At 39.8% G+C, this 10,938-nt stretch overlaps 1 protein-coding gene and 1 pseudogene across 1 annotated transcript; both read left to right on the top strand.

Annotated features, from left to right (window-relative positions):
* Nucleotides 1–224: 224 nt before the first annotated feature.
* Nucleotides 225–1,814, top strand: zgc:171704 (Ras-related and estrogen-regulated growth inhibitor-like protein). Its single transcript, XM_053628572.1, has 4 exons — nucleotides 225–430; nucleotides 532–585; nucleotides 690–766; nucleotides 861–1,814. Exons 1-4 carry the CDS (start codon nucleotides 316–318, stop codon nucleotides 1,272–1,274), a joined length of 660 nt encoding a protein of 219 aa, XP_053484547.1. The 5' UTR covers nucleotides 225–315; the 3' UTR covers nucleotides 1,275–1,814.
* Nucleotides 1,815–9,344: 7,530 nt separating this feature from the next.
* LOC128616203 (uncharacterized) lies at nucleotides 9,345–9,503 on the top strand (annotated as a pseudogene).
* Nucleotides 9,504–10,938: the final 1,435 nt, after the last annotated feature.

Genomic DNA, 10,938 nt, shown 5'->3' on the forward strand with positions numbered 1-10,938 from the left:
CTTTGTTTCGCCTGTTAAGTTTGAATTATGGTAGTTATAAACATATATCATTTTAAATGAACAAAATGGCATAATGTTAGGTTACATGACCGTACGGGTTTGTCCGAGTATTCTTTTCTAGCCATCTGTCTGCTGTAACTGAAATAAACACAAGCAAAACGATGGGAGTGATGGAACACTGTGTTGCTTGGTTGAAAGCCATGCCCATCAGTAAGCCCCGCCCATCGGCAGTATTTACTGGCGGTGCGCTGTGTTCAGAGCTCATTCCGCGTTGTACTTTAACCTGTTCTGATCGTGCTACACTTCATTATCAACATGGTTGTCCAAGTTAAATCGAATTTACCTCAATGCAGCAAAGCAATGGATGGAAACCAGAATAAAGTGGAGACAAACATCCTGCTACTTGGAGCTGAAAATGTCGGGAAATCAGGTAAGCAATGACCAATGTAAATATAAATATATGTCAAGTATATACAGATATATACAGTTTGTGTATATGAAATTAACTATATTTGTCATCTGATCCTGCAGCTCTAACTGTGCGGTTTCTTACCAAAAGATTTATTGGTGAATATGGTGATATCGGTAAGTTTGATAATACTGTAGAAGCCTGTAACATTTTTGTCAAATTAAATATATATTTCTGTAAGCATATATTTATTTTTACTTACATATATTTGCTTTTCTAGAGTCAATATACAGTCACATTGACAAAATTGATGGCCGGGATATCTCCTTCAACATCTGGGACTCCCTGTATCCACAGGTGGGGCACTAACATCTAACATAACATTATCATTTTCACAGACTTCTGTAATATGAGTGTGACTTATCTGACCTCTTTCTGAATGCCTCTTTAGAGCTGTGAGAGCTCGGAGTCAGTGAGTGAAGAACAGCTCCGCTGGGCAGATGGCATTGTGCTTGTCTACAGCATCTGTGACCGTGCCAGCTTCGAGGTGGTACAGCAGCAGGTAGCACTTATCCAGAAGCTGTCCTCTTCCTCCAGCTCCTCAGTGCCTATGGTGGTGGTGGGCAACAAGAGGGACCTGCAGCATCGCCGCGTTGTCTCAAGTGAGGAAGGGCGACTGCTTGCCCAGTCAGCAGACTGTGGCTTCTTTGAGGTCTCAGCAGCTGAGGCATACCATGGCGTACTGCTTGTCTTCCATGGCCTGCATGAACTCATAAAAGAGGCCAGGGGTGTCAAGAAAGGAGCTGCTGGTATCATGGGCATTATGAGGACTGTATCCGCTGTCTTCAGCAAGAAAAGGGAGTAGGGCGTCTTTTTTTATGAAAGATGTTGTTATGACCAATATGTCATGTCCCCAAGCAAAGACAGCATGATTAATAGCCAGAGAGGGCAAGGGTGATCTGGACAGCCATGGATCCTATTAAAGAGGAGTAATTGTAGGAACCTGGTTGTCTTTTTGTAAGTTGAAGGCTGAAATGAAGATCCTGGAAGATTTACTGAGGTGGAAAGATGGTTTCTTCATGTATCTGAGCAGGTATCAGTTGCTGGATAGTGTACAGCCAGTGACTTTCTGATTATGGAGAGATACAAGCCAAGTAAATGGGGCTCAGAGCTGTTTTAAGAGTTTCAGGAGAATCTGTGAGACATGCAAATGCATTTGAGGGTTAAATGAAAGTGTGACCTTCTGAAGGCAATCTATTCATACAACCGGTGTGTATAGCCTACTGAAGAGCTTTCTAAATAATCTTAGGTTTCTTATGTACCAATGTGGAAGAACCTGTGTGCACTGATTGCTATATGCTATACTTTTATAGATTATAGAAAATAAACATGCTTTAAAAATCAACTTTGTTTGTTTTATTTGAATGGAAATGGTGCACTTATATAGCACTTTTATTCAAAGTGCTTTACACTGTCTCTCATTCACCCATGGTAGCAGAGCTGCCATGCAAGGTGCTAACTTGCCATCGAGTTCAGTGTCTTGCCAAAGGACACTTCAGCATGTGGAGACTTATGAGGCGGGAATCGAACCGCCAACCCTCCGATTAGTGGACAACCCGCTCTACCAACTGAGCAACAGCCACCCTCATATGTAGTGTTGTGGCTGGGGAGGCAGTAATAATTTAGCTTTATTCTGTATTCCAAAGCATGATAAATCTTGAGCTAACGGTTATTAATCTAGCTGTGGCTATTATAGAGCAACTCCGGTTTGGATTACGACAAACAACACATCTAAAATAATAGACTAAGTAAGAGTAGAAGAAAGTATACTAAACTGTTCATTACTGCAATAAATGTAGGGTTAGGGGTTAATAAAAATATTAACAATATTTAGGGTAAGGAGTATATACACTCACCATCCACTTTAATAGGAACACCTGATCATTTATGGAGTTATTCAATCAGCCACTCATGTGGCAACAGCACAGTGCATAAAATCATGCAGATATATAGGTCAAGAGCTTCAGTTAATGTTCACATTAAACAGTAGAATAAGAATAAGTGTGAGATCTGTGATTTTAACCATGGCATAGTGCTAGATGGGCTGGTTTGTGTATTCCAGAAACTATTGGCCTCCTGAGATTTTCACACAAAATAGTTTCTTAAGGTTTACACAGAATGGTGTGAAGACTGGTTTGGGCTGACAAAGTCTATAGTAACTCAAAAAAGCAGAAAAGCATCTCAGAACGCACAACACATCAAACCCTGAGGTGGATGGGCTACAACAGCAGGTTCCACTCCTGTTAGCCAAGAACAAGAATCTGAGGCAATCATGGATGCAGACTCGCCCAAAGTGGACAGCTAAAGACTGGAAGAAGACTGGGTGATTTGTTTTCTAATCTTCATCTGTCCAGGTTCTGTCAGCCTGTGTCTCAGATTCCTGTTCTATCTGATGTCTGATGTGAACATTAATTGAAGCTCTTGACCTGTATCTGCATGAGTTTGTGCATTGTGCTGCTTGGCTGCCACATGATTGGCTGACTGGATAACTACATGAATGAGCAGGTGTAAAGGTGTTCCTATTAAAGTGGACAGTGACATTGGTCAGCATATATTACTTCCGAAAGTGAGTTGGCTCATGAAGCATTCTTCTTCTGTGTCTCAGCTCAACAAAACCCACAACACACTACCCACACATCCACTCTCACCGTCCTCCACTGGTGTGAGATCTTACGTCTGTAGCTGTTACTAAGTACCATGCCAGCCCACCCATGTTGACTTGGTGAGCTTCCATCTGTTTGTATTCCTCGAATTCCGTGCATACGTGACATTCTTGTATTAAGTAATGCTTCGGTCTCATACTGGTATTAACCCATTGGAAACTTACTTAAAAAATAATTAAACGTTTCTAAATATTAAAACAATTACTATTATAAACAGCAAACAGTGGGATGTGCAATAAAATCATATGACTTGCCTTAAAATTAAAACTGTATAAATACTTTTAGGTATGCTGTGCAGATTTCTAAAGAAATTGGCTGGTACGTTGTTCCAGGCTTCTTGGAGAATTCCAGCTCTTCTGTCTTGTAATTCATCCTGTAAAATCCCAGATAACCTTGTTTGTTGTCTGATCAGTAATGTGGTCTTTTATTTGACAAAATAGTAAAATAAACAAATAAATAATCTCTGTACATTGAATTTTAACAGGTTAATACAAGTCTTGTAATATATTTGACATTACATTCAAGAATATGGGTATCTGTTCATGTGTGGAGGCATGGTCAAGTGAGAATTCTTTTACAAAAACAATTTATTGCCATCTGAAAAAAACATAAAAAAGCTAGATAGATAGACAGACTGGTTGGTTAGTTGGTTGGTTGGTTGAGACACTGTTAAATAATATGTATTTAACATAATATGGAGTCAAAACAACTTTCACTTCTACTTCTGAGAAAGAATTTTTTTGCTGTCCACTTGTCATTTCAGTGGACAAATGCAAATCAGCTGTGGTAATTTACTGGTGATTGGCATTTATCAATATATGCAAGCGAGTATGGAAAAAAAAAAAAGCTTTTCCAAAACTTTTGTAAAGCTGCCAGACATGGATTGGCTTAAGCAAATATTTGCACACAACTTTTGCACACAACACAAAAATTGCAAAATGATGCCCATTTTTGAGGTTTTTTTATTTTTATTATTATTTATTTTATTTTTTTTTTACATTTTTTGGAGCATCTACCAAAACTTGTGGCACATTACTTGAATTCACTGTATATACTGAGACTTATGAACGTTGCATGTAGAACCTGTTTGGTGCCATTGCCTTTTATGGGCTAGCATGCACTGGTTTTCAGGAAATAAACACAAATTAATCCTTCATTAATCATCACACTCATCTACTACTCTTCAGTGTTGATAGCCTATGATACCGCTCTGTATACTTGCTTATTGTGTGAGTATGTGTGCATAATTGGGTCATATGCTGGTGTAGTGTTTGAGTTGGGTAAGAATCCATTCTTCCATCCATTCTACCATCAGCGAGTCACCTCAGACTTTGCTTCACTGAACTAAGAGCAGAACCGAGCCTCAACCAGCGTGAGTAGTGTCTCTAGCTGCTGCACCAATAAGAGTACAGGGAGAGAAGTGGCCTGAATCTGGTTTTATATATATATATATATATATATATATATATATATATATATATATATATATATATATATATATATATATATATATATATATATATATATATATATATACACATACACACACACACACACACACACACACACACACACAGTGCCCTCCACTAATATTGTCACCCTTGGTGAATATGAGCAAAGAAGGCTGTGAAAATGGAACCTTTTGATCTTTTGTTAAAAAAAATTAGCAAAAATGCACATCCAATTCCAGGTTGATTCAGAATTTGGAACATCTTAATTATTGCCCTGATGATGGAAATAGTAGAAATTGCTATTTTCCTATAGCCACTCCCCCATTTTTTGAAGCTCAACAACCTTCTGAAGCTCAACAACAATCACAGTTATATTCCTTGGTCTTACCCATTGTTATGGATGACTAATTGAATTTGGCCTATGTGTTACTTCATATTTATACCCCTGTGAAACAGGAAGTCATGATTGAACAAGTTCCTGTTCCTAGTCACCCAGGTGTACTAAAATAAAATGGTAAAATATCAATGGGAATATACTTCAAATATATTTTTCTCATATGAAATCATAAGGGTGCCAATAATTGTTGCACACCTACATTTAACAAAGTTTTAAAAAATAAACCTGTGTTGTGTTTGCACTTGTTTGATATCCATGAGAGCAGAGTATTTTTGTGAATTTTCTGAACAAAAGATCAAAAGGTTAAACAACAAAGACAAATTTTCACAGCCTTCTTTGCTCATATTTACCAAGAGTGCCAATATTAGTGGAGGGCACTGTATATGCTAATTCCTGCTGTAAAAAAAAATGGCAGGAAGGGACTTAGTGTATGTTGCAGGAGATTTTAAGAGGACAATAAATTAGATGAGGACTGTTCTATTTGGCTGCATGGTTAACATTGTTCTGTTTTAATAGCATACACCAAAGTTAAACTGCTGCATTCATTGGTGTGCTGCTCCGAATACAATCATTCTCTCTTCTCTCTCTACTTTCCATCATTGCTCTTTTTGTTATTGTAGATCCTTCTTGTCCTAATCTAATCAACAAAAGTTCATACTGTGCCTTGTGCTTCTTTCTTCACATGGCCCATAACCAGACCAACACTTCCATTAATGAGGCTTTTCTCAGAGCCTAGATCTCACTCAGACACATTATTGTGAACATGCTATAATGAGTACTGACAGTTACTTTAATTCCCCATTAAAAGCATCATCAGGGTTTGCAGGGAAACAATGTGATAGACTCTGTACTGATTTTCCTAAATCCCAAATTGAGAAGTTTGGGGCAGATTTGACTACCAAACTTCATATACAAGAGCCGACAGAGACTGCGGTGAACACTTGAATGGTGAGCTGTAACATTTTTAAAGCCTATTTTATTTTAACAGAATATTGAATGTCTTCCACTGTAAATCTCATGAAGCATGCACTAATTATTTTGACAAAAGAGCTAAATGTGATACGTGTTACCCATGATACCTGTGAGAATATATATATATCAGTCATATATACACTGGACACATAGTGTATAATAAAGCCCGACAAAGGTTCAACTCAGTTCAAAACACCAACAACCAGCCAAGTCATCACATGGCCTTGGAGGGAGACAATTCGACATGGAGCCATCAACGTGAATCTGCCCTGAGGAACTCAAAGACAGGCTGGCAAACTCACAGCCTCACTGCTAATGCAGACCAATCCTCCCATCTAATTCTCATTATTTTTGAAGTGGAATGCGGGTTGGCCTAATGCAGGGGTAAGGGAGCGGATCCAGCTAGATCTTTCTCTTTAGCAGAGCCAGTAGGCTCCTCATGGGGAATTAATCTTAATTAATTAGACACAATTAAGTTGATGAATGCATGTAACCCCATTGCCATTCGGTTTACGTACCTGCAGAGACAGTTGTACTGTGTGAAACCACCTCAAGTTTTTTTTTTCCCTCCATTCTACTTTTTGTTGTGTCTAGTGTATTCGCTAATGAGCTCTGTCAACAGTGGAAAAAAACAACAGCAGCAGCAGTGATCACAAGTTCCTGCAATTATTGACTGAGACAATGCTGAGAAAACTGCAACTCCTCTGCAAGGAACAATTCACTGACATGAGCTGACAAGGTCTTTCAACATCAATCCATATCATTAACGTGGTCATACAAACCAGATTGTGATCTCTCATGCCAAATTAAAACCTGCATGGTTGGAATAGTTTTCTTTAATCCAAACTCAAAAGGTTTGGAACCTTTTGGAACCTTGTCATAATAAATAAATATACAAATTTGATTCGATTCGATGTATATTATCACTTGAATCACTTCTAACCCATAATTCCCCTTCAAACTTTGGACGCACTTTCCAGCTAGGTCTGATGCTTATGTAGGGTGATACTAAACTATGAAGTATGTGATTTTTTTTTTGATTTTTTTTTTTTACAGATAGCATATAGTGTCAGAATCCACCTTAGCAAATCTATTTGAGAAAAGTATGTGATGATATAATGTACATATTCTTTACCAACGTTAGCCACCGGCTTCTGAAGATGCAAACTTATCACCAAGCAAATACCGAAATACAGTCAGTAATACCAAACAGCAGCCAATCAGAAAAGGTTATTGTGACACTCATGCTAGAGTTGGTAAAGAGTCCAAGTAAACAGATGTTCTATAACCCAGTCATCAAATGCTAGTGGTCACCTGATATATCAGCATGTTTCCACCCACTGCTCTTTTGAATCTGGTAATTGAAAATAGAGGTATCACTCAAAAGTGTAATCAAGCATCCTATTGTGTACTTATTAACAACCTGTTTTGTGACACAATGAGCTTGTAGCCCATAACCTCATAATCACAGAAAAACATTATGGCACTTCAAGTTTTGTATGAGATATTAGTTTTCCATTGCAACTGCTTAAAGTTTCAGTAGAAGGCTGTGCAGGGACTTAATAACCTTTAGCCAGCTTTTTGATCTTCTAAAAGACCCTTCCCTGCATTGCACACACAATCTACGGTTTGGGTTGCTGTCTCTTGGAGACAACCAAGTGTTTACTTTTCCATGTGCTATCTCAACATCTTGGTGTTCTCTAGGTCTGTGTGTCTGAGGGGGTGAGGGCAGCAAGCTCAGAGCTGCACGTAGCACCATGTCCCATGGGTGCACTATGCAATCATAGCTCTTTTTAGCCCAAACAATCCTCTCAAACACATGGCACTGTCTGGTTTGTGTGTGTGTGTGTGTGTGTGTGTGTGTGTGTGTGTGTGTGTGTGTGTGTGTGTGTACGTGTGTGTGTGTACGTGTGTGTGTGATTCTTGTGTGTACGTGTGTGTGTGTGATTTTTGTGTGTTCGTGTGTACTTGTGTGTATGTGTGTGTGTACGTGTGTGTGTGTACGTGTGTGTGGGATTCTTGTGTGTACATGTGTGTGTACGTGTGTGTGTGTGATTCTTGTGTGTACGTGTGTACTTATGTGTACGTGTGTGTGTGTATGTGTGTGTGTACGTGTGTGTGGGATTCTTGTGTGTACGTGTGTGTGTACATGTGTGTGTGTGTGTGATTCGTGTGTACGTGTGTGTGTGATTCTTGTGTGTAAGTGTGTACGTGTGTGTGTACGTCTGTGTGTGTGTGTGTGTGATTCGTGTGTACGTGTGTGTACGTGTGTGTGTGATTTGTGTGTACATGTGTGTGTGTGTGTGTGCGTGTGATTTGTGTGTACGTGCGTGTGATTCATGTGTACGTGTGTGTGTGTGTGATTCATGTGTACGCATGTGTAAGTGTGTGTACGTGTGTGTGATTCATGTGTACGTCTGTGTGTGTGTATGTGTGTATACGTGTGCACATACGTGTGTATGTACGTCTGTGTACGTGTGTATATGTGTGTGTGTGTGCGTGTGTGTGTGTACGTGTGTACGTGTGTGTGTACATGTGTGTGTATGTGTGTGTGTATGTGTGTGTGTATGTGTGTGTACGTGTGTGTATACGTGTGTGTGTACGTCTGTGTACGTCTGTGTACGTGTGTATACATGTGTGTGTGTACGTGTGTGTACGTGTGTGTGTACGTGTATGTGTATGTATGTGTATGTGTGTGTACGTGTGTGTATACATGTGTGTGTGTACGTGTGTGTGTACGTCTGTGTACGTCTGTGTGTACGTGTGTATACGTGTGTGAGTGTACGTGTGTGTGTATGTGTGTGTACGTTTGTGTGTACATGTGTGTGTATGTGTGTGTACGTGTGTGTGTACGTGTGTGTATGTGTGTACGTGTGCTAGGTTGTGCTTTTATTTGCAGTTAGGACTAAATTTCCCACATCTTTCATATAGAGCATGAGCTTTGCCTGAAATTTTACAAACTGAATGTCCACATATGGGAATACAAGATGCTGCATCGAAACCAAACTAATCTTCTGTACAAATAATGATTAAAATGGTGTAGGGGTGTCTGTAAGTGGGTGATGTCTCTAAAATGTTGTGTTTTCGGGTGCTCTTGCAGAATATAATAATAAATGAAGGTGCAAAATGGTGCAAAAGGGGTGTTTTAACATGACAGCAAAAGAACCTATGCCCCAACCACAAATACAAACTAGTAGCAGGTTTAAAGTTGGATGAAAAACTCCAGCTACATTGCTGATGCTGCCAGTGGCCACTCAAATGGCTTAGCTGATACATCCTTTGACTGAGGATGGAATGTCGACGAGTCTGTAAGTAGAAGAGAATTGAAACTGCGACTTACCTTCGGTTTGAAAGGTATCTCCAAAATGGAACTGTTTTGATGTTGGTGGAAACAGACTATAATTTCTAGGATCATTGTTATATGTTAGTGTCTCTCTACCCACGATGATGAGTTGTGATTCTTTCTTCTGAGCATGAGTCAGACTGAGAAGCGTGAGTAAATTCGTACGTTCTCTGTCACTGATGGAAGAATAGACCATGTTCAGAGTGGAGTTTTAAGTTTGTAGTTTAAGGTAGAATGAACTTATTCTCTTGTGCACCTGTCAGTGCATTCTCAGACCTTCAAAAACGTCTAGTGATATCTGTGTAGTTTTTGCTATAAATATTTGCATGTCCCATAATTTCTTACATTTTTCTCTATTCAACTTTGTACTCATGCCGTGACACAAGTAGATTTTGGAGCTTTTCAGTACAGCTTGTGATTTCTTTCACAGCTACAGCTGTTTTTTTCTGTATTCCAAAGCTGATATAGATGCCTGTTTTTACATGTTGTTTCTCTCCACTCTGGTGTGAGTCGATTTCATTCATTAATTGAGAGCTTAGTTTGTTAGCTTACGCTCCACAATGTCCCTCAATTGTCCTTACAGCAGCTGATCGTATAGTCACTGAGCCATTCTCATGGTGCATGCATACCCCTCAGTTTCCCTCAAATCTACCAGAGTTACCTGTGCTAGTAGAACTGGAGTGTTTATGTCACTGTATTACCTGTCCACACTCTCACTGTTTTTAACAACCCCATGCTGACTAGTGAGGCAGCTGTTGTAGTTATGCTAGCATACAGTACTACATCCTGCTCCACCACAGTGCTATTGGCCATTGGCACTCTTAGGGCCAGAACTTATTTCCCTCCTTCCATTCTCACAGCTAATGATTCCAGCAGACCTCAGACATATTCTCTTGCCGCCAGTGCCCGAACCTCCTGGAGCCCAAAGACAGACACCAGACGTCAACTGTCAACCTAATTAGAGTACTAACCACAAGCTACAGAAAAAAACTAAATAAAACAGAAAACACGTTTAGGTTTTATCCAAGCTTATGGAGGGCATGATGCTTATTTTAGGGTTGAAACCACACATGCCCTTCACGCCCTTCAACCTAAGCCCACTGATAGCTCATGATCTGTGAAGCAAGATTATGTCTTTGGCAGTGTCTCAGAAACTCATCTATGAACTGGCAGCTGAGCCTGAATAGGGTTCATCCCATCACACTGAATTTGCTCCTCTGCTGGCCAGTGACCACCAAATCCCATATTTTTCACACAGATTCAGGGGCAATCAACTACACACCATGGGTGAGCCTTAGCTAGTATGTCAGACACTGACACAATTGATCTGAACCACATGCCCCACTTTGGATACCTGCATTGCATCGCTGATAATTTCACCAGATGACACATGTGCTGATTCCCACTACCACAGTAAATAGCACAGAAGTATTAATGTCTTGCTGACAAAAGCTTATAATATTATCATGTATCTGACATGCATAGGTAATTCTTTGGTGATTTTACAGCTAGCACTGGCAACAGCTGCTATGATTGGTAGAGACCAGTCCCTCCCCTGTGGAGTTAATCAAAACATTGCTTGTGACAGCTGGGAACCTGGCCCAGGAGATGGGAAATCTCTCTGCCAATCAGGTTTATGCCGA

This window comes from Ictalurus furcatus, chromosome 1 (assembly GCF_023375685.1).
Source record: "Ictalurus furcatus strain D&B chromosome 1, Billie_1.0, whole genome shotgun sequence".
NCBI classification, from domain to species: Eukaryota; Metazoa; Chordata; class Actinopteri; order Siluriformes; family Ictaluridae; genus Ictalurus; species Ictalurus furcatus.

Bases quoted from the DNA above. Each gene is read 5' to 3' on its own strand.
- zgc:171704 (XM_053628572.1), top strand. From the start codon at position 316: ATGGTTGTCCAAGTTAAATCGAATTTACCTCAATGCAGCAAAGCAATG. The intron at 431-531 runs GTAAGCAATGAC...CTGATCCTGCAG, and splicing joins TGAAAATGTCGGGAAATCAG to CTCTAACTGTGCGGTTTCTT. The intron at 767-860 runs GTGGGGCACTAA...ATGCCTCTTTAG, and splicing joins GGGACTCCCTGTATCCACAG to AGCTGTGAGAGCTCGGAGTC.